The following is a 25,037-nucleotide window of genomic DNA, read 5'->3' on the forward strand; positions in this document are numbered from 1 at the left end:
GGTCTCTGGGTCTTCATTTCTGAAAGCTCCCACATCATGTAAAATTTTGATTAAATAAATTTTTTCTTGAAAACCTGTCTTTTGTTATGGAAGTTTCAGCCATAACCCTTGTGATGGGTCAGGAAAAGTTATTATGCTTTTGCCCCTACAAAGGAAAAGAGCAATTCAGTCAGATGATGACATACTCAAAGGCACAAATTGAGGGGTTTTACCACTCAGTGCTGCTAGAGAAAAATGAGATAATAGTGGCAATAGACATTGATTAATCTTGATGTAGAATGCAAAAGAGCACATTTGCACTCTTTTGCCCACATTTCCAAAGTCTCCACAAAAAATTCCTTATTTCTACTTCTCATTTTTAAAAACTTTTAAAATTTTTATTTATTTATTTATTTTTTGAGATGGATCCTCGCTCTGTTGCCCAGGCTGGAGTGCAGTGGCACAATCTCAGCTCACTGCAAGCTCCGCCTCTGGGTTCACGCCATTCTTCTCCCTCAGCATACCGAGTAGCTGGGACTACAGGTACCCGCCACCACGCCTGGCTAATTTTTTGTATTCTTGTTTTTTTTTGTTTGTTTGTTTAGTAGAGACAGGGTTTCACGGTGTTAGCCAGGATGGTCTCAATCTCCTGACCTTGTGATCCGCCTACCTCGGCCTCCCAAAGTGCTGGGATTACAGGTGTGAACCATCACGCCTGGCCTCTACTTCTCCTTTTAAAAAATTTTTAGAGACAAGCTCTCCCTCTGGGCAGTGGTGCAATCATAGCTCACTGTAACCTCAAACTCCTGGGCTGGAGGAGTCCTCTCACCTCAGCTTCCCAAAGTGCTGGGATTATAGGCATGAGCCACCATGCCTAGCCCACTTCTCATTTTGGGCAAACAAAAACTACAGATTAAAACAATATACAAGTACTACTCTGGATAAGGTAAAATAAGTTACAGATTCATGTTTTTCATCTTTTATCTGTGAAATTGGCCACGTTTCTTTGCAGTATCTCCCAATAGAGGTGCAATGTGCTTCCCTGCCCCTTGACTTTGGTCTGTGCCACGCAATCCGCTCTGACCCAACGACTGAACAGAAATGACCCCATGACAGTTTTGAGTCACACCATTTAGAGACGTTGCATGTTTTTGTTCACCCTTCTTACAGCTTTGCCTCCATCACCACGAAAGAGCTACTTCCAAATAGCTGCTGCCTTCTAACATGGGACAGAGCTAGGCTGAACCCCCAGCAAGGAGCCAAGCCCAGCCAGAGCTGTGGCCCAAAGCAGAGGTACCTGCTGAGCCCAGTCTAGACTTGCCAACTCCCAGCCTAACCACAGCTCCATGAGTAAAAGCTTGTTGTTGTGTGCCACTTAGATGTTGTGATTGCTTGTTCTCTGGCAATAGCTGAGTAGGACACCTGAATATTCACATATTCTCAGCCATCACTCTCAAAAACATGCTTTCTTCAAGTCACTGTCTGGAGCTGAGGGTAATCCTGAATGCTCCATTGCAGCAGATGCTCTGAAAACAATAGTGACAAGCCCAACTCTTGAACAGTGGCATGCAGCAAGATATCAGCAATGCTATATATAATATTTTTCATGCTGAGTTAGATAATAATTCAATGATAAAGAGTTCACCTTTGTAGTCATCAAAGCTTTTCATGAAAAAGTGTAAAACTCCAAAGAATTAGAGTCTCAGAGACATACTCTCTTATCATTTAGCCTGCAATTGTCAGAAAGCCCTTCCTGCCCAGTGTCAAAGATAATAGTCCTGGGGAAATGTGGTGATATAAACATTGCTTGTCTTATCATGATGTAAAATAAAATAACGTAAAAGGTTATTTCTTAAATGAGCTCCTTTCAGAAGTCATAACTTCATTAGAAAGATACAAAAGTATAACAGCATATAATTAAAAAGACTTCCTGGAAGCATACCTAAGTAAAGACAACTACATCACACTTCCGAGTCCTAGTAAAACCTGGCACTCACTCCCAAAATAAACAACAATGAACATTGGCAGCTCAGCTTCTGAATGGTTCTGTTTCCATTGGGTACCACCACCTACTATGGATTGGGACAAACATAAGTAGAGATCAGAGCAGGGAGTCTGTTCCTCAGTCTGCTGAGGATGATGGAGGTAGGAAGAGGATTCAAGCAAGAACTGCGTTACCATCTTTGCCCTACTCATCTAGCCCTATGGGAGGCTCCTGCTAGGAGCTAAGGTGCACAGTCTGGGTTCTTCCTCTTACCCATGTAAAAAGACAAAAGAATGTTGTAGGCCGGGTGTACATGGCCACGTACTGATTCTATGAACTTTCATCTCACATGGTTTTTTAGTAATGAGGAATATGACCCTTGCCCCAAAGCATGAATGTCACTTGGTAGAAGTAAATGTATGTCAGTACACAGGAAAATGCCAGAACAGGAACAGGAAAACCCCTGAACTGGTTAGACCAAGATGACCTATCACTCAGTCTTGGAATCTCTACCTTTCTATTGAAACAGAATCCATTTTATAAAATGCTATCTAATTTTGGGGGACAACATTATAGCAGTAGTTTAGTGTCACTGTGAGTATGACCTATACTCAGTTACACTACACTATGATTTAAAATAAATCCATTTAACATCATTGCTTTAGTAAGAGTCTAGTCTTTGGCTAGGGAGAGCTAATATGCTGCTTAAATACAGGCCTGCAAGTCTCTCCTCTCAGAAACATCTACTCAATTCACAATAGATGCCCAAAATAGTGAATGGAAATTTTATGAAAACAGTGAAGTTCTTCCCTAATGTGTTCAGTCAATTTTAATCACCAGTTAACTTGCATATTTTTCAACTGTTCCTTTCCAAAGACTAAGAATTTCTTATACTTTACATATTTTAGCATTGTTGCCTGTCACACACATAGGCAAATTGTTGGTTAAAAGCTGCCACATTTAAATTGAAATAAAACTTATGATTGCAATGGTAAATATTCCTAGATTAATAGAGCTGCAGCAGACGACAGACTCTTAAAATTGACTGAAGTCTGTGATATTAGAAAGACAGAAAATTTATCTAGTTTTAGCAAATGTCAAATCAGTGGCTATTGCTTTAAAGATTAATAAAAGATATAATGGTTTCTAGATAGCCTCTAAATAGAGATTACTATGAATGGAGAAGTGATTTACCAACAGTCACCACAATGAGATTTCTTTAAAGGTTACAATCATCAGTTATTTAGCTGAAACACTGCTGAGAATGCCTGGTCATTTCTTGAATAATGCATAATGTTCATTGTAGATTTGATCTGTATTATAACAATACAGATATTTCTAAAATAATGGAAAATACTATCAGTTACCTTCCAATTGCTTAACATATCATTTCCATGAAGTAATTGACTTGGGACATATTACATACTGTCACCTGAGTGTTCTTTCTGCAAGCATAACTTGTAATAATCTGTATACAATGGGAATCACAAAACAAACTCATCAACCTTTATAGACTGTTAAGAAAAGATGTGATGAATACTGCACAGGGCACAGTAAAGGACCTTTCTGAAGCCATAAATTAAAGTGATTAAATTTCTATACGGTTTTGTGGGACAAATTTAAATTTAAGCTTTGAAATTTAATTATTAACATGATCAACTCATCACATTAAAAAAATGCTGCCATCACAATGTAAGTACTTTTCATACAAATTTCCAAATGCCTTTAGGTTTATTCAAGAGATTGCTTGGAGAAGCATGAAGTATAATGTCTATCGTTTTATTGTTGGATTATGAACTGCACTTCACATGATGCTGCAGGCTATTTATATAAGCTTGTTTATCCATATGAACGTCTTCAAGGGCACAACATAGAAGACCTTAATAAATTAAAATGAATTTCTTTTGATGTTATTGTTTCATGAATGTTTGATCAGAATGAATAGCAGTTTTGCATTAAAGAATTAGAGTAAAGCAATAAAATGTACATATATTTTACAGTAGAACCAGTTTATAGAAAGTGCTCCTTATATTTCTAGCTACTTTTGAGAGCCAGGGTAGACAGTAGGGAGTCACTATGTTTATATCTTCATTTCTAACCTATCACCAGTTTACTAATAGTGAAAGTGTACATGTACCAACTTAGATGCTCTGCCATCATCTGGATGGAATTTTAAATATAATAAAATCCGTTATCTCCTTCCAGGTTTCTAACCACATATCTCCACTACCCTGTTATCTCTCAGTGACACTACCATGCCATTCCAGAAACTGCAACAATGTGGGGGCAACAACCACGTTTTATCTTCTTTTTATACATCTTAATCATAATAATAAGTTAAAGAGTTGAATTGAAGGCCACAAAATAAAAATGAAGTATTATAACAGTCTGAAGCTGAGAAAATTCTCACCTAAAATGTTTGATGATGGTGATATAAAACAAGTATTATCTGTAGGGATGACAAGAAGTGATAGATACTAGACAGAAAGGCAAGAAAAGTGGATTCTTGCCTTAGATATGCTAACACTGAACTGCAAAGTCGTTTCCACTTTACACTTGCTTCATCTAACTATCCCTCATAAAAGGAGGGAATAATTACATGTGATCTATACATTTGCATGCCTAAAAGGGCATGATTCTGGTACATCATAGACAAATGGACAAACAACAGAAGCACCACATTTTTCTACTTTGGTAGCCATTACTGCCAAGAAAGCCTATTGACTACAAACACCTTTAACAATGAAAATAAACAAATAAAAATTTGCTGAGTTATATTAAATAAATACAGGCCCATTCCATTATTTCATTTGAATAATATATTTTTGAACTTATATAATTGAATAATTATTACATATTTTTCACATGGTATGGTTCCTAACCTGTTACCCTCATCCTTTCATCTTGTATGATTTGGAATAAAGATAGCCTGTGCCTCAAACAAGAGTGAAAAAAATGTGTCTAATGTCTATTTACTAAAATTATATTTATATATTTAGCTTGGAAAAATTTGGTACTAGTATTTATAATATGGTTTGGCTCTAAGTCCCCACCCAAATCTTGTCTCTAATTGCATTAATAATTCCACGTGTCAGGAGAGGGACCTTCTGGGAGGTGACTGGATCATAGGGGCCGTTTCCCTATGCTGTCTCGTGATAGCGAGTTCTCACGTGATCTGATGGTTTAAAAGTGGCACTTCCCCCTTTGCTGTCTCTTTCTCTCTCTCATCTGCTGCCATGGTTCCTTGCTTCCCCCTCGCCTTCCGCCATAATTGTAAGTTTCCTGAGGCCGCCCCAGCTATGTGAAACTGTGAGTCAATTGTACCTTTTTGTTTATATATTATCCAGTCTCGGGTAGTTTTTTATAGCAATGTGAAAACAGACTAATACAATCTAGAACATGAATTAGTGTGTTACTGAATTGGTATCTACAAGCTCAAGGGCAGAAGGGATGTAAAAGGACAGATCGAATGTGCCTTGCTTTATTTTTCCTGGGCTACCTTTGACTGACATCCTGTCCTTGAGAGGTACCTCTGTTGTGTGTTCTCCTCAATCTTTAAGTGTCATTCTTACACTCTAGAAAGTGGTCTGCAAACTATAGCCTATGGAAATAATTTTGTGGCTGCTGCCTATTTTGTAAATATAGTTTTATTGGAACACAGCCACATTGTTTTGTTTACATAATGTCTATGGCTAATTTTGTGCTACAACAGCAGAATTGAGTAGCCCGTTAAGCCTAAAATATTTACTACATGGCCCTTTACAGAAAATGTTTGCCAACTGTTGCTCTAGAAAAAAATAACCTGTTACAATTAAAATTATCATTTTCCACCTCTAATATGCATAACACAATCCCCAAGTAACAAATTTACACTCTCACAGACACATATATGATCACAGCTCTTACCACAAAATTGTAAATAACAACTGCTTTTGACCCTTCATTTCAATCTGAATCCTACAAAAGATTACAGCTCCCCACTAGTACCCTTTCCTGTTATAGCCAAGAGTACAGGGACTTTTCCAAAGGTAGTTGGCAAGATGTAACAAAAGAAGCTAATTCTTCCCCAGAGGAAGCTGCCTGCAACTCCTCCAAATGCCCAGTTTTATTTAATTCTATCAAGTGTCTAGATACAGAATGCGAACATGAGAATCTGGCAGATTCTTTAGGCCATACACCTTGAATAGAACACCCTTAAAGACAGAAAACCAATGGCCAACACCACATATACATCAATAAATATATGCACGTATATTTAAATGCCATAAATTATTAGGAATTTCAGGAACACACAAGAAAATACTGTCTTAGGCATCAGAGTGAAAAATCACCTAACATTTAAAGATACTAAGTTGTAAGAGTAACTGCATCAAGGATTAGAATAAAAAGTATGTTTATAACTTTGAGGTAATATGTATATAGGGAAACTTGAAACACTAATACATAGATTGATTTTTGTTGGTCAATAAAATCTTTAACCTAAAATGCCTGCTAAAGATGGAAGAGCTCTGCTCCCTGCCTTTCTTTCATTACTTAAGGCAGAAAATGTCAGCTCTGTGCTTTAACAAATATGTCCATACTCCACTCATGAAGAATTTGTATGTAATTGTAAAACATAAATTAAACCCAAGAAGCATTTTAATGTGTCATTTCATTTTCATTTCTCTGAAATCTTATGTAAAGTGATAGAATTTTAGGCTGATAGACTTTTGAAAATAAAATAGAAAAATAAGAGGTTTATTTCACCTTCACATGGTGTCTTTCTCATGCAGAGTTCAGATTTCCACATTTGTATCCCTTTAAAGGATTTGATATGCAGGAAAAGAAGAAAGGATGATGGTAAACATTTCATCTTACAGACCCCTACAGACCATCATATTCAGACTGAACAGTGTCCTAAAACTTACCTTTTACTGATGTGTTAGGTGGAGGGCCTTCCATTCGCAAGTTCCACGGAGGGTCCCCCTGGTTAGCAAAGTCCCTCATTTTCAGATAGCTAATTGTAAGTCGAATGATGGATGCCTTGTCAAGCTGGCTGGTAATGGCTGCAGGAAGAGGCAACAACTTGGCCAATTCATAGAACTCAAAGTTTTCTTTTCCCCGGCGGGAGCGAGCAGCATCTCGGGATTTCTCCTTTCTCAATGCTTGTAAACTGAAATCAAAGGAGTGAGAAAGTGTGGTTTAGAATATGTGACTTTGTCATCACTCAAATACTGCCTTCTTTGTATTTCCTTTGTTCCCACCAAAATTCTACCAAAAACTATTTCAAAATTAGAGAGTGACAGTAAAATGAGTTCCAGAAAATGTCCACGAAAGCCATAAACTCTAACTCTGGCCTTACATTTTGCAAACTCAAGTCCAATGAGTAAAAATTGTGTTTTACCTGTTAAGGTTTTTTCCTCCAATTGTCCATGCATTGAGATGTATTTATTGTTCCTAAGACCTAACAGAAGGTTTACAGGTGTGACTTGATATTATCAACTATAAGCAATTTATAAATTGGGCTTACATTCATGTATCTATTTCAAACTAATACTTTTGTTCACTTAACTTTCATCAGTATGGGATCTTAATCAAAAGGAACTATTTTGGAAAATTTGTTTCAATTATAATCTTGGGGAGCAGAAGATAAACACAAATACAATTCACCTTGTTAGAATCAACAAATATGCTTCCAGCCCTCAATAAAGATCACAGCACATTCAGTTAGATGAAGAAAACATCATATTTAAAATGAAGATTTCAATGTAATTTCATAAATGTGCTGATAACTGCTGGATAAGAGAATACTTCTTTATTAATGGACATATATTAGTAGATAGATTTTCTAAGATACTAGAGAATAAAATATATTGCCCAAAGAAGTCAAACTTTAGGATAATATAAATTTAATGTTGAAAGATAAAGCTCTGTATGGGTTATTAAAATTCATAAACATTATAGACATATTACTTCCCAGAAGAGGCAACAGGTGGGATCCAGCATTTTCCTTCAACTATTCATGTGCATTTCTGTTTGAAGTTTGCTCACATTGCTGAGGGCAGAATCTGGCACAACTGAAGTTGTGTGTGAGCATCTGACAGGAGAATTCCACCTGCTCTGAATTGCTCTGCTTTGTGTCTGATGAGAAATACATTAAAGAATCAGACCCCAATGATAAGTAGCTAGATAATATTTTCAGTATCAAGATACCATTAAAATTATTTTTATGTATGCATTTGATTGAATTCTGAAAGCACTGTAAATATTTGAGTCTAGTATTCTTTTTTTTTTCCATTATGAAATAATAAGAAAGAGAGAAACAAGGAAGGAAGGAAGACCATAGGAAGAGATCAAAATTGACTCAGCAGTGAGGCTCCATTCTCTTTTAATATACTATGGAGAATAATATTCCCTATTACATTATAGGATTCCTGACATTGTTTCCTGGTGGAAACACTGTATTTTACTGCAGAACTCACACCTGAAATATCTTACTGAATATCAATGTAATCTAAGTAATGCCATAATGCTGTGGTCAGATACTTGCTAGGCTAATACCCAACCAGTTTTATGTTTGCTCTATTAATAAAATAGTCTACATTAGCTAACAAATGTCTTTTGCAGAATTAGACAAGTTAATGTTATCATCTTCAGAGTAGCAGCAGTCTCAGGTGACAAAATCTGTGTTCCTTGATACATCTCAAGTGATAAAGTCAGGCAGAAACATTACTAATTTACAAGGAAAAGACATGTTTTATCACTTATTTCCCAATAACTGGGCCAACCTCCATTCAATTCTACAAGTGCTCAATTTTAGCTGGTTGAAAGCTACATAAGTGAGAGATGTCTTAGAATCTGACGAAGTGTAAGCACAACTAGGATCCAGGTTAACACCTTAGGATACAAGAATAGTTCACATTCCTCCCTTTACAGAATAAAAGTAATTTATCTATCAACATTTAAGTCAGCTGTGCCAAAAGAAACTATGTCTCTGGACATATTTTCCCTAACACTTGTACATAGGGGAGGAATAAATAAAGCAATAAAGCACAGCCAAAGGATTATAAAGGTTGTTGAGATGCTGGTGTAACAGATGAAGACAAAGACCTTAAGACAATGACACTCTAGTTCAATGACAATGACACTCAAGTTCAGTGCTTTATTCTTTTTGTGTTCTTGCAATTAAATACTACTCCAGAAGGTGGGCTAAACTTACAACTTTTTTTTTGGTTCAGTAAGTGACTATGATGGGGCTCTAGAGCAGGGGTTATGAACTCAAGGGCTTTCAGGGTTCAGGCAGGGAATGCCAGTGAGTGAAGAGGACTGGTGGGGACTGGGAGGAACTGAAGGACAACTCTTGCCAAGGGGTAGCACAGTTTGAGCCGATGCCGCTTTGGGGAAAGTCACACCTGGTGTCACCACTTCTAGAGGACAACATCTAAACTTGTATATGACATTTCCCAATTTTGGTATTTTAACAAATTAAAGCTTTAAAAAGTCATGCAAGCCAAATAAAACATGTCATGGTCAAACATGGATCAGGGACTAATTTTACAATTGGGTAATAGTTTGGACAGACAATTACAAAAGTAACCTCACATGTAATTTTCCTTTATTCATGTCACTCAGAATGATCACAAATGTATTTATTTGTTACCTACATAATATACCATAATATTTACATCTGGAATTTATTCAACTGAAGGAAAGTAGAGGATTAAGCAATTATTCTGAAATTGAAATTAATTTATAGGCTTATCAATAATCTAAGGAAAAAATTCATCTTCATATGGGAGACAAAGCCCAAGATCACAGGTATCAACTCAATAGGCTATAAAGGATATATATTAGGGAGATGGCTTTTCTCTATCCATTCAGGGAAGGGGAGTAAGCAGACACTAATGCCTTTGGATGCCTTGCCTAACATGTTTTCTGATGTTTTACTACTTTTCTAAAATAGCACTGGTCAGAATTTACTTTATCTCTTCCTATCCTACCTCCTTGTTTTCTCCACCTTGTCTTTTTCTTTTTCTTTTTTTTTTTTTTTAACTCTAACGCACACAGTGTCCCCCTATTAAAGTAATCTTCTTGGTAGTAATCTTAATAACAAAGGATTTCCACGACTCCCACATCGCATCATTATGCAGGGACCATAGTTTAGAAGACTTTCAGAATGATATCACTGTGTCTGTAATAAGCAGTAATTGGTTCTGTGGGCAACAGCAATAAAGCACAGCCAAAGGATTATAAAGGTTGTTGAGATGCTGGTGTAACAGATGAAGACAAAGACCTTAAGACAATGACACTCTAGATTGTGCATTAATCTTTCACTTGTTTTTGTAAAGTAGGGCCTAGTTATAAGCAATCCTCAAACTGGATTAAGAACTATATTAAAACCCAAAATAAACTTTGTATGTGCACGTTTTGTTCTAAACAAAAGTATTGTGGTTGTTATGTCTAGAGTACTAAAGATGGAATAGATTAGTTGTACATGAGTAAAATGTTATAGTGCCAGTCTCTGCCATCTAAAATCTGATTAAACTTCAGAGCCAAATAGTTACTCCCTGGGCCTAAACTTCCCATTGCTCTAATGTTCTTGCACTTAGATTATGAATAGCAGAAAACAGATTCTTCATGAATCCTCAGCAAATGAAAATTTCAACTCCTTTTGATGACTACATTATCCTCACAAAACATTATTGCCACCAACAAAAACAACATCAATAATTTCAAAACACACATATATGTATGTGTGTATGTGGATATTATATGCAATACTGTGTGTGCATATAAATAGGTAGATAGATAGGAGAAATAGTAAATGATTTTCAGATTCTCAAAAGGCTAATAATCTAATGTCTATCATTCTGGATTTTTTTTGAGATGGAGTCCCACTCTGTCACCCAGGTTGGAGTGCAGTGGTGCAATCTTAGCTCACTGCAACCTCCGCCTCCCAGGTTCAAGTGATTCTCCTGCCTCAGCCTCCCAAGTAGCTGGGACTACAGGCATGCACCACCGTGCTCACCTAATTTTTCATGTTGGCCAGGCTGGTCTCAAACTCCTGACCTCAAGTGATCTGCCCACCTTGGTCTCCAAAATTGCTAGGATTACAGATGTGAGCCAACACGCCCAGCCTAATGTCTATAATTTCTTCTTATAAGAGAATGGATTGTGAAGCTAGCCAGCCTGGGTATAAATCCTGGTTTTGTTATTTACTAATTATGTACATTTGAGGTGACTTCTACTGCCTCACTTTTTCTCATCTGTCAAATGGGATAATACTCTATAAGGTCGTTGTTAGAATTAAGTTAAATGAGTCATTTTTTAAATAAGATCTTTACAATGGTGCCTGACACATAGTAATGCTGTATGAGACATGTTAAATGGAAACCTAAGCTCACTTCACATTGGTAGTTCTTTCTTTCTAAGGCCTGCAATGCCCATTAATAATGTGCACTCTCTTCTCACTCATTTCTATTCCTTGATTCTGACATAATGCATTTTTCCTTTTATTATAGTCCTCATTTTGTCTATGGTCTACTCATTGTATATCATAAGTGTACTTAATGAGTTGTTCAAATAAAAAATATATTTAATTAGGGGATGCTTAAAGATTTATAAAATTTTTTGTGCAGGGTAATAAGGAGCCATTTTTTTTTAGTATAATAACATAAAAGGTGACATTCAATTGCAGGACAAGCAATTTTGTTTATATTATAAAATGAACATCTAAACAGCTGTTACAAGAACGATTACTCAGGAAGATTGTGAAAATGCCTATGGAAGGCTTTTAAATGGCAATGATAATTATTAATCAGGAGTATATGTGTACTCCTAGACAAGACGATCTTTCAAAATAGCTGTCAAAAGATCACAAACCTGAAAGTTCTCTTGAAAATCAGGCAAAGCCCCAGATCCAGGACCATGGAGAGCTCACCCAGGACAAGTGGTACCCGGAACCGAGGAAGCTGCACAGCAGCTGCCTCCTCAACCTCTATTTTTGGGGACAAGGTCAAATCATGAAATTCTTTTCAAGCTAGAAGCCAGCAAAACATATCCCCAAAAATGTTTTTTAAAAAGGGTGCTAATGCTATCAAAAAGCCAATATTATGAAACTGACTCAGAATTTGCAATCTTTGTGAATCTACCATGAAGCTGGATAAGGGGTCAATTGTTTACTGGGCCACTTGTCCACAGTGGGAAAAACAGATAGCTTTGGACTTGATGACTTATTTAATTAAAAGAGGTAAGTTATCCTTTGTGGTTGATCAAATTTAGCTTTGAAAAATTGATTACTTCGGTTTCCCACTTCACAGAGATGGTTATAATGATTATGGAAATAATACAGCTGTACATCCACAGAGGATAACAAATATTAAAAATAGGTAGCCACAGAGTATAGAAGCCAACTTAACCAAATGTTTCTTCCTCTTCAGTGATTTATTCATAGCCATATTTTAATCAACTTTTAAATAATTTATTTTTATGAAGGAGGTTCAGATACTGACCTTATTGACAGATCCACACTATCTCTATGTAAAAATCCTTCTCCAAGCTGTAGTTTGAACACAAAACACCTTCACGTAAACTTTTAGAATATAATATCTAGTCTTTATAAAACAACATGGCAGGTTTTAGTTATCTAACTATAGGGTAAAGGAGAAGCAGGGTCAAAACCATTTTAAATTTTACCTTTTTAAAGTACTTCTAAGGAGCCAGACAGACAGGTTTTTATGGATTTTCCTACTTGTTTTGCTTAGGAGAACCCAGCACTACAGACTTCTACTATTTATCAATTAATCTGGCATGCAGCCTCAAAGCAAGAAGGTCGACCTGTATTAAAAATGCAGCCATCAAAAATTCATCAAAGGCTTCAGTATTTTAACTCATGAACCTTTGAACACCTGCATACTTGTCAGATCTCTGGTCGTAGTTAACCGTGAAATCTATAGTTACTCCAGTACCTACACTTGCCCTGACATGAGCTGAATGAGGAGCCTTCCCAGGGAAAAAGTACAGTAAAGATTCTATAAGCAATGCTTGCTCTTTCTTCATTACTTTTAGTAGAACAGCCCACCCCACAATGACATTACATAGAGCTCAAAGTCAATCAAATCAGCCTACTTCAAAGGAAAAAAATTCTTCCAAGAATATTTCTCTTGGCATGGTTGTAAATATCAACTTTCTCGCAAGGTAATGGTAATATAATTGAGAAATGCACAAACAACTATTATCTGGTAGGATATGCACAACAAAGCTCACAAATTGAAGTAGTTTAATGCTCTCCAAAAAAGATAATAATTTCAGAAATCTTCTTTAATGTGTAAAGAAAGCTGGATAGTATATACTAGAAGTTAAAAGTGGAACCTTCAAGTTCAAGGTAAGAACTCTGCTGCTTAACTAATGCACTGCTCATAGCTGTCATCATTAATTTATGTTAGCCTCTGTAAACATCAAGAGTATAATAGGCCAATTTCACAACTAAATATAGATGCACATTTTGCCCTTATATAAATGGCAGATTGCTGCTGTAGATCATCACTGCAGAAACACGTCAGTAAAGATGCACTGTTTGATGGTCTGATGCTCACACAATATATAAAACCAGTTGTAATGGTTGTTTGGAAGCAAAGTGTAACATACCAGCAAAATTTCATTTGTTCCACAAACTCAGGATATATTAAGCTTGGCTGACAAAGACTGTTTGATGTGCTAAATCAGTTTGACCTTCATTCTTGCTTTATTTTTCTCATTTAACATGTGAAATGACCATTATTTTTCCACATGTAGGAAAATATGAAATTGATTGCTTAAAAAATATGTCAAAAAACATCTGCAACTGCTAACATTTGATAAAGTATCAAAATCAAGATGTATACTTACAGTTTTTAAACTAAGATATATTCTGATGGGATAATCCTGACCCATTTGACTTGTGGTAAAATAGATCAAAAGAGTAATTAAAGCCATTCAACTGAATGCCTTCCCTCATCTTCAGAAAATGCCTTGTGTATGTTTGAACTTAATAATTAAATTAATTGGTTTTAGCCAATGAGCATTTTCATTCTTAACACTTTAAATAAGAGGATTTAATTCCAGAATGAGTCATTAGAATAGTAATAAAGAACGCTGAGAGGTCTGCACAGTCCTTTTCAACTGATGTTCACCTTGATTCAAATAACCCTTGAATAAACCACAGCAAGACCAAACTATTCATTGTATGCTTTGGTGTCTGCCAAAAACCTCATGAATCAAAGTGTTTTGTTCTTCATTTTCCCCCAAGAACTTTGAGCTATATAACTGGCAGTTCCATAATAACGGAAAAAAACCGCAGTTTTATCAAGTAATTTCTTTCCACCCAATAAATTGCACTTTACCTTGGAGCAACTTGTATATTTCACACCTTAAATTTCTATTTACCAAATCAGCTAATCACTTCACAATTGAACTCAGAACAAAAAAAAATTATCAATTAAAGTGGTTGAAACTCCTGCAAATTATCATTTAGGAATGAAGTAATTGCTTTCATCAGGGCAGAAAAGCCCGCCAGAACAGAAATGTCACTTTAGATTAGTGTTCTCACTCCTGAAGCTATGGATGACACAGCTGATATAAGACTAAATGCCAAGACCAATCAATTGCTTTTGTGGCTCTGCTCTGAGCTGCTGTAAAAGGGGCCATTTTCTAGGATCTACTCTTCATTATAGTAAATGCTATCTCCTTGGTAACATAATTCCATTTCTCATAAATTCTGTCTGAGAGCATTGTCCTAACAATGGATGTTTGTGGAAAAGAATGCTGTTGGTTTAATGCACAGAATTAAGTGTGAATGGCTGTCAAACTGCTATAGTTTACTAGTTCTTAAACATAAATTGAAGTCTTATACATTAAAAAGAATTCTTGAGGATAAATGAATGTTCTGAACAAGGGTAAAATATTGTATTGGAAGGTTCTGTGCCACTGGTTTACAATTTGGACTATTCTAGTATTTGTCCTGTACATCAAATCAATCAGTTCACACTCAGAGATGGGTGAACACTTCACTTACTTTCTCAGCAGTGCAGTCTGCAAATGTGAAAACTCAGAAGCAAATATGGACTCATTAGGCAACTACATGCGATTTGTGAATAGCCACAACTGTGTGTGTATGTGTGTGTGTGTGTGTGTGTGTGTGTGTGTGTGTGTGTGTGTGTGTGTGTGTTTAATGTTCTTTCAGCTGAGAACTTCCTGGAAAGCATCCAGATCTTAATCTGTATTGTTCATCCCCCTGAAGTTACAAGAATCTGGGTTGCAGGCTCCAATTAAAAGGAAATTGAAGAAGCTAATATAGTGAGAAAGCAGCAATTCCCTGCACTGCTCTCTTCAGGTCGGAAGTTTAGAAAGAGATTCAGGATCACGGGTCTTTGCCTGACATGGGATAAAGGCTTTCTCATCCTGGTGAGCACACATGTGTAACTTCCATTAACAGTAACAGGAGTCGTGAGCACACATTGAGAGGAAAGTCCACAGCTAAATATTTGAAAGGGTCAGAGCATTTCTGCAGAAAGGAAAAATGAAAGGGAACTGTGGGCACCCTTTGACGGCAGGACATTTCACCGACCATGCAAAGGGCAATTGCTTAAATTTCTACCACTCCAAAGAACTACAGTACTATTTTTCATAATATGAATAACAGGAAAGAATACATGCTATTTCTGCTTTTTTAACAGTATACAGCACCATCAAAGAACATCATGGAACCTAATATAATGATAAACATGAATATGTTTGAATGCTTACTATATTTCAGTCAAGGTCCAAGTGTTTTCAACATCATCTAATTCATGGTTGCAGTATCAGCAATGAAGGGGAAAACTGGTAACAGTGACTATGGAAGGTAGTAGTCTACGCTGGATATGACTGATGCTAAAAACAGCATTGTTTTCAGCCACTACTGGCAGGGGGAGCACTGTATGAGTTTTTTTTTTTTTTTATTTTCCCTCCAGCTTTCCATACCCATCCCCCAAAACTGGGAGTTTTCTTGTTTCAGAGAGGGCTTTCCCTGGATGCTGGATTTTAGGTGCTAAAAACAGGACATTCCTGGGCAAACCAGGATCCTTGGTCCTCCCAGAAGTCTTATTGCCCCACAAGAAAATTCACACAGAGAGAGAAAAAGTAACTTACCTAAGGCCAATGATGGTTGCAGATGTCATTTGAACCTTGGCAAGATAACTCAAGTCCTTATCACTAATGTGCAATATTGCCACTATAGGAATAAAATCCTGATTCCCTTTTTTCTATTATATTTATATGACAATTAGGTCACTGATAAAAATTTTATTTAATTTATAATCACCCTTATAAATTTCATAATTGCTATGAAAACTTAATTCCTTAATGAAATATCTAATAAAACCCCTATTTTCAGGCTTATAAACACCTATTCTAATTTGGAGTAGATAGATTTGCTGTTAATTGCTATAAGTCCCAAACTAAATTGCTTTGGAATTCAAATTCAAAAGACCTTTCTAGAGGGAAAATTCATTTTTTCTTTTAATTTTCTTTAAGTGTGATTTCAAACACTTCTGAAAGCACAACTAAGTGGAAGAAAGCTTCTGAAGACTTTCAAGCTTGATACAACACATTTGGAAGGAAAAAGTATACTTTGACAAGTTTAAAGATCTTTAGGTATGAAAAATTTAAGTTACGGTCAAGTGAATACTAGCAAACATAGCATATGCTTTACTTGACACCAGTGAACACACCATTATACTTTATCCATGTTCCTTTGTGAAATAGAGATCACTAAGTAAAATGGTCCCTCTTTTTAAACACTACAACTGAGAATACAAGTTCATCAGCCTCAAGAAACTGTACACTCCTTCTCTCACTTATCTGTTTTTTTAAGACACATATTGTTATTTCACCTTTCATCCAGATTCCAAAAGCACATGTATGGTTGCCAGGAGCCTAAATTATTACAATTTCTAGAAAACACTTTAGCAACTATATATCCAACAGCTTACAAATTTGTCCACTTTAGGCCCATGCTAACTTATAGAAAACCTTAAGAAAAAATAACCAAATATGTAAACAAACATATAGCCAAAAAGGATATTTACTGCATTTTTAATAAGCTTTAAAGTATGGGATATTCTCAAGATACTAAACAAGGATCTTGAAATATATTCAATGGCTTAGAAATACTTTACAATATGTTCAACAATAACTGGCAGTTTCTAAAGCAGCATGTGTTGAGATCATATAATTATAGCTATATATCTTTAAAGATATGGAGATAATATATATCCATATCTGAATGAGCTGCTAGATATCAAAATATTAAGATTGTTTATTTCTATATGGCAAGACCATTTCTTTTGCATATAGGGTGTGGAGCCTAACTATTTGCTGGACTTGTTTCAGTAAACTTTTTAATATAAAAATTACTTTCTGAAAAAATGAAAATATAATTTACTGGATCCATATTGAGCATGAGAAGTGCATTGATACTTAAAGGCATTTTTTTTTCCAATAAATGATTGGCCAAATAGTGCTATCAAATGCCATCCTTTCCCCACTTTTTGCAATAGTAGGGCCTGAGAAGTATTTGGAGAAAATGCTTGGCTTGGTCACGCCTCTAAAAGAGAGTTGGAACTGGAATGGCTGGGAGAAGTCTTCGTCCCTTCTCAAGTAATCCCACAAGGGTCTTAACCAGACGACTGAGTCCCTTAGCATGCAGCCAGGGTTTCCATGTCCTTTATGGCCCCCTCAAAATCCCAAAGCAGAGCTTTGTTCAGTGTATAATTTGCCGGCTGCTGGTTGGGGATGGAATGTGATTCCATTCAGTGATTGACTTTTTCCATGTGTCACACCCTTGAAAACCTGATGGCAGCTACAGGCTCTTACGGAGAAGAAAACGTATACAAATCAACACACAACATATTGCACAGACGGTGCTTCCTGAACTACGTTCTCAGATCCTGTCCCAAGTCTGGGTTAAGAAGTTGCCACAATTTATGGTATCTTGGGGTCTCTACCAAGCTTTGTAACACAGACCTAACTACTGTAATTAGAATCATTCTTTGCTTTTTAATTGACTACTGTACTTCCCATCTCTAATAGGTTTGGCCCTTGTTGGCAGGGTAGCTCTATGGCATAAGACTACACATATAAGGAGCCTAAATGTTTTATGTGGCAGGGATTACCATGTAAGATTTAATTTGAAGAGCCATGATATTTCACATAGAAGCATTTAAAGTGAGACAACATAGGAAATGCCTGTTTCTAGGCTTCCATTACTCAGGAACCAAGTCTTCCCTGGACCCTACACGCGTTTTTAAAAAGTGCTCAGTCCTCTGATAAGCTGCTATTCCTTTATTAGGTGCTTAGTCCTCTCATAAAAATTTGCCTTTGAGGAATTACAAATTAGTTATTCTAACCAAGTCTACTTAAGTAACAGGATGACAAATATTGGTAACATTTTTTTTTTTTTTTTTTTTAGACAGGGTCTTACTCTGTCACCCAGGCTACAGTGCAGTGATGCTCTCTCGGCTCACTGCAACCTCCACCTCCCAGATTCAAGCAATTCTCCCACCTCAGTCTCCCAGGTAGCTGGGACTCTAGGTGTGCACCACCACACCTGGCTAATTTTTGTGTTTTTCAGTAGAGATGGGGTTTGGCCATGTTGGTCAGGCTGGTATCAAATTCCTGACCTCAAGTGATCTGCCCACCCTGGCCTTTCAGAATGCTGGGATTATAGGCCTGAGCCAACACACCAGGCCCAGTAACATTTCTATGTAGAAAACAAATGTTTAAAATATGTAACATAAAAATAAAATAATTAGGCACATTTAAAAATTTATTGCATGAGCTTGCAAGTTGATTACGGAAAAACAAAAGATTGTATCATAATATAAGTACATATAAAACTGAAAAGTTTCAGTTATCTTAATTGAAAGTCAGCACTGAATTTCTGGATTTTGAACAAATCATTAATGTAACATTAATAGTAACATTAATCCCAACTGTTGAGAGTTCTCAGATGGAGGAAAGCACATGATTTGGAAGCTGATGTAGAGACTACTTAATTGAAATGGGGCAATGAAAGCCAGCAATTTTCTCAATGTGCCCCCATCACAAAGCCTCCACAAATAACTTTAGTATCAGAACCTATAATCCACTGAATAATTGGTTGAAATACACAAAATGTGTACTACATGATTGAGCACTTCCCCCTGAACTGACAGCTCAACACGATCCTTGACCAAGGCGGATATCCTGTTGCCTGCCTGTCACAGGACGCTTTACATGAGCCCTTTCTTAAATATACCTGTCTTCTCTCTGCATTTTATTTGGTTTTGTTTGGGCTGAGATATTCATCTCAAAAGTGTCCTTTTGAGTTATCAGGCAACAAAATATCACTAAGTCTTCAGCTTCACTTCTGAAAATGGCAGTGATTCCCAATGGCATCTTTACAAAGACAGTGTGGACTTCAATGAACCACCAAGGGCAATGGGGCAACATGGCCATGTTCCCATGATTGTAGAAATGAGTCACTTTTCAAACACACAAACACAAACACACACACACACACACCGTTGTTAGGACAGTGAATTTTATATACAGCTGCCTCTAGCTATAACTTCACCAATTACTCAACACTTCCAAACTTCTTAGAGGTAGTATTTGAGCTTTACTAGCATTAGATAAAGTTGGCGTTCTATTAAGTGTCCCAGGATGGTCCTTCAAATGCCTTCTGTCTTTCTCATTTTCTTCTATTTGATTTCTTCTCAGAATCATTCATTTGGATTAGTCATATCTCTTTTCATAAAATTCATACATGTAAGAAGAGTGGTATAGTTTGGATTTTGTTCGTTTTCTGAAATGGTTAGACTATTGTATTGTAAATGAATTAAAGTAAGGGTCACAAAAACTCAAATACCTGCAGGATCAAAGAAAATTATGCAAATGAGCAACGATGACTAGGTGAAAGAAAGCAGTGCAAGGATGATGACTAGTGGAAACTGGATCTTACTGCTGAATAGTAACAAGGAATGGTAGGTCCTGTGGAAAACTGGAAAGCACTTGCCCAGCATACAGGGGATATTCATTATTCATGAAAACATTTGTTACTAGATTGGAATGTGGCCCCAAAGTTGCCAGATCTTCCTTTCAGAAAGAAGACTAAAATCCAGATTTTTTAATATAACATCTTCCAGTTTTTGGAAGCACTGGCATCTTATTTTAAAAATGAAACTCTTTGTAGGCCTGTTGTGATTCTCATTTGGCCTGTGGCAATTAGCAACCTGTGGTTTAGTGCCATTAATAACCTTCCCTGGGAGTAGAATTTAATTATGGGGCACATAAAGGTATAGGTATGAAGATTTTCAGCAAAGCCAGGTGACATTAAAGACATGGCAAAGAGACATAAAATGGAGGAAAACGAAGAAAGCTGAACTTAAAAGAAACCATAATTATTAACAGTAGTTTCCTCTGAGTGGTAAAGTTTCTGCTTTTACTTTTCTGTTTTACTATAAACCATCAATGTTAGATAAAGTTACTATTTCATGGGACTTAGTCTATTATTAAAAGTAGCCCAGAGAGTGGAAAATAATTATATGTATATGTTTAGGTTGCTGCAAAAGTAATTGCAGTTTTCGCAATTGAAAGCAATGGTAAAAAGCGCAATTACGGGGGCGGAGCAAGATGGCCGAATAGGAACAGCTCCAGTCTCCAACTCCCAGCGCGAGCGACACGGAAGACCGGTGATTTCTGCATTTTCAACTGAGGTACTGGGGTCATCTCACTAGGGAGTGCCGGACAATCGGTGCTGGTCAGCTGCTGCAGCCTGACCAGCAAGAGCTGAAGCAGGGCGAGGCATCGCCTCACCTGGGAAGTGCAAGGGGGAAGGGAATCCCTTTTCCTAGCCAGGGGAACTGAGACACACAACACCTGGAAAATCGGGTAACTCCCACCCCAATACCGCGCTTTAAGCAAACGGGCACACCAGAAGAATATATCCCTCACCTGGCCGGGAGGATCCCACGCGCACGGAGCCTCCCTCATTGTTTTGTTTTTTTGTTTTTTTGTTTTTTTTTTTTGAGGCGGAGTCTCGCTCTGTCGCCCGGACTGGAGTGCAGTGGCCAGATCTCAGCTTACTGCAAGCTCCGCCTCCCGGGTGTATGCCATTCTCCTGCCTCAGCCTCCCAAGTAGCTGGGACTACAGGCGCCCGCCACCTCGCCTGGCTAGTTTTTGTATTTTTAGTAGAGACGGGGTTTCATCATGTTAGCCAGGATGGTCTCGATCTCCTGACCTCATGATCCGCCTGTCTCGGCCTCCCAAAGTGCTGGGATTACAGGCTTGAGCCACCGCGCCCGGCCTCCCTCATTGTTAACACAGCAGTCTGCGGAGATCTAACCACAAGGCAGCAGCGAGGCTGGGGGAGGGGCGCCCGCCATTGCTGGGGCTTAAGTAGGTAAACAAACCCGCTGGGAAGCTTGAACTGGGTGGAGCTCACAGCAGCTCGATGAAACCTGCCTGTCTCGATAGACTCCACCTCTGGGGGCAGGGCTCAGCTAAAAAAACAACAGGGGAAGCAGCAAAGGCCTGAGCAGATGCGAACGACTCTCTCTGACAGCTTTGAAGAGAGCAGTGGATCTCCCAACACAGAGGTTGAGATCTGAGAACGGAGAGACTGCCTGCTCAAGTGGGTCCCTGACCCCTGAGTAGCCTCACTGGGAGACATCCCCCACTAGGGGCAGTCTGACACCCCACACCTCACAGGGTGGAGTACACCCCTGAGAGGAAGCTTCCAAAGTAAGAATCAGACAGGTACACTCGCTGTTCAGCAATATTCTATCTTCTGCAACCTCTGCTGCTGATACCCAGGCAAACAGGGTCTGGAGTGGACCTCAAGCAATCTCCAACAGACCTATAGCTGAGGGTCCTGACTGTCAGAAGGAAAACTATCAAACAGGAAGGACACCTATACCAAAACCCCATCAGTACGTCACCATCATCAAAGACCAGAGACAGATAAAACCACAAAGATGGGGAAAAAGCAGGGCAGAAAAGCTGGAAGTTCAAAAAATAAGAGCGCATCTCCCCCTGCAAAGGAGCACAGCCCATCGCCAGAAACGGATCGAAGCTGGTCAGAGAATGACTTTGACGAGATGAGAGAAGAAGGCTTCAGTCTATCAAACTTCTCAGAGCTAAAGGAGGAATTACGTACCCAGTGCAAAGAAACTAAAAATCTTGAAAAAAGAGTGGAAGAATTGACAGCTAGACTAATTAATGCAGAGAAGGTCATAAACGAAATGACAGAGTTGAAAACCATGACACGAGAAATACGTGACAAATGCACAAGCGGCAGTAACCGACTCGATCAACTGGAAGAAAGAGTATCAGTGATTGAGGATCAAATGAATGAAATGAAGCGAGAAGAGAAACCAAAAGAAAAAAGAAGAAAAAGAAATGAACAAAGCCTGCAAGAAGTATGGGATGATGTAAAAAGACCAAATCTACGTCTGATTGGGGTGCCTGAAAGTGAGGGGGAAAATGGATCCAAGTTGGAAAACACTCTTCAGGATATCATCCAGAAGAACTTCCCCAACCTAGTAGGGCAGGCCAACATTCAAATTCAGGAAATACAGAGAATGCCACGAAGATACTCCTCCAGAAGAGCAACTCCAAGACACATAATTGCCAGATTCACCAAAGTTGAAATGAAGGAAAAAATCTTAAGGCAGCCAGAGAGAAAGGTTGGGTTACCCACAAAGGGAAGACCATCAGACTAACAGCAGATCTCTCGGCAGAAACTCTACAAGCCCGAAGAGAGTGGGGGCCAATATTCAACGTTCTTAAAGAAAAGAATTTTAAACCCAGAATTTCATATCCAGCCAAACTAACATTCATCAGTGAAGGAGAAATAACATCCTTTCCAGATAAGCAAATGCTTAGAGATTTTGTCACCACCAGGCCTGCCTTACAAGAGACCCTGAAGGAAGCCCTAAACATGGAAAGGAACAACCACTACCAGCCATTACAAAAACATGCCAAAATGTAAAGACCATCGAGGCTAGGAAGAAACTGCATCAACTAACGAGCAAAATTACCAGTTAATATCATAATGGCTGGATCAAGTTCACACATAACAATATTAACCTTAAATGTTAATGGACTAAATGCTCCAATTAAAAGACACAGACTGGCAAACTGGATAAAGAGTCAAGACCCATCAGTCTGCTGTATTCAGGAGACCCATCTCACATGCAGAGACACACATAGGCTCAAAGTAAAGGGATGGAGGAAGATCTACCAAGCAAATGGAGAACAAGAAAAAAAAAAGCAGGGGTTGCAATCCTAGTCTCTGATAAAATAGACTTTAAACCATCAAAGATCAAAAGAGACGAAGAAGGCCATTACATAATGGTAAAGGGATCAATTCAACAGGAAGAGCTAACTATCCTAAATATATATGCACCCAATACAGGAGCACCCAGATTCATAAAGCAAGTCCTTAGAGACTTACAAAGAGACTTAGACTCCCATACAATAATAATGGGAGACTTCAACACTCCACTGTCAACATTAGACAGATCAACGAGACAGAAAGTTAACAAGGATATCCAGGAATTGAACTCATCTCTGCACCAAGCGGACCTAATAGACATCTATAGAACTCTCCAACCCAAATCAACAGAATATACATTCTTCTCAGCACCACATCGCACTTATTCCAAAATTGACCACATAATTGGAAGTAAAGCACTCCTCAGCAAATGTAAAAGAACAGAAATTATAACAAACTGCCTCTCAGACCACAGTGCAATCAAACTAGAATTCAGGACTAAGAAACTCAATCAAAACCGCTCAACTACATGGAAACTGAACAACCTGCTCCTGAATGACTACTGGGTACATAATGAAATGAAGGCAGAAATAAAGATGTTCTTTGAAACCAATGAGAACAAAGATACAACATACCAGAATCTCTGGGACACATTTAAAGCAGTGTGTAGAGGGAAATTTATAGCACTAAATGCCCACAAGAGAAAGCAGGAAAGATCTAAAATTGACACTCTAACATCACAATTCAAAGAACTAGAGAGGCAAGAGCAAACACATTCAAAAGCTAGCAGAAGGCAAGAAATAACTAAGATCAGAGCCGAACTGAAGGAGATAGAGACACAAAAAACCCTCCAAAAAATCAATGAATCCAGGAGTTGGTTTTTTGAAAAGATCAACAAAATTGACAGACCACTAGCAAGCCAAGAAGAAAAGAGAGAGGAATCAAATATATGCAGTAAAAAATGATAAAGGGGATATCACCACCGACCCCACAGAAATACAAACTACCATCAGAGAATACTATAAACACCTCTACGCAAATCAACTAGAAAATCTAGAAGAAATGGATAATTTCCTGGACACTTACACTCTCCCAAGACTAAACCAGGAAGAAGTTGAATCCCTGAATAGACCAATAGCAGACTCTGAAATTGAGGCAATAATTAACAGCCTACCCACCAAAAAAAGTCCAGGACCAGATGGATTCACAGCTGAATTCTACCAGAGGTACAAGGAGGAGCTGGTACCATTCCTTCTGAAACTATTCCAATCAATAGAAAAAGAGGGAATCCTCCCTAACTCATTTTATGAGGCCAACATCATCCTGATACCAAAGCCTGGCAGAGACACAACCAAAAAAGAGAATTTTAGACCAATATCCCTGATGAACATCGATGCAAAAATCCTCAATAAAATACTGGCAAACCGGATTCAGCAGCACATCAAAAAGCTTATCCACCATGATCAAGTGGGCTTCATCCCTGGGATGCAAGGCTGGTTCAACATTCGCAAATCAATAAACATAATCCAGCATATAAACAGAACCAAAGTCAAGAACCACATGATTATCTCAATAGATGCAGAAAAGGCTTTTGACAAAATTCAACAGCCCTTCATGCTAAAAACGCTCAAGAAATTCGGTATTGATGGAACGTACCTCAAAATAATAAGAGCTATTTATGACAAACCCACAGCTAATACCATACTGAATGGGCAAAAACTGGAAAAATTCCCTTTGAAAACTGGTACAAGACAGGGATG

General features: G+C 37.8%; 1 protein-coding gene across 7 annotated transcripts in view; it reads right to left on the reverse strand.

Annotated features, from left to right (window-relative positions):
* NPAS3 (neuronal PAS domain protein 3) overlaps positions 1–25,037 on the reverse strand; it is an 891,171-nt gene that overhangs the window by 593,788 nt on the left and 272,346 nt on the right. For 5 of the 7 annotated variants that reach the window (XM_030931427.1, XM_030931426.1, XM_030931421.1 and 2 more), the window contains one exon: positions 6,871–7,115. In XM_030931427.1, the coding sequence (XP_030787287.1) occupies positions 6,871–7,115 (245 nt within the window). Of the gene's footprint in view, positions 1–6,709; positions 6,761–6,870; positions 7,116–25,037 lie in introns of all 7 variants that reach the window. The other 2 variants (XM_030931424.1, XM_030931425.1) reach the window with 1 other exon arrangement.

Source organism: Rhinopithecus roxellana, chromosome 5 (genome assembly GCF_007565055.1).
Source record: "Rhinopithecus roxellana isolate Shanxi Qingling chromosome 5, ASM756505v1, whole genome shotgun sequence".
Lineage (NCBI taxonomy): Eukaryota > Metazoa > Chordata > Mammalia > Primates > Cercopithecidae > Rhinopithecus > Rhinopithecus roxellana.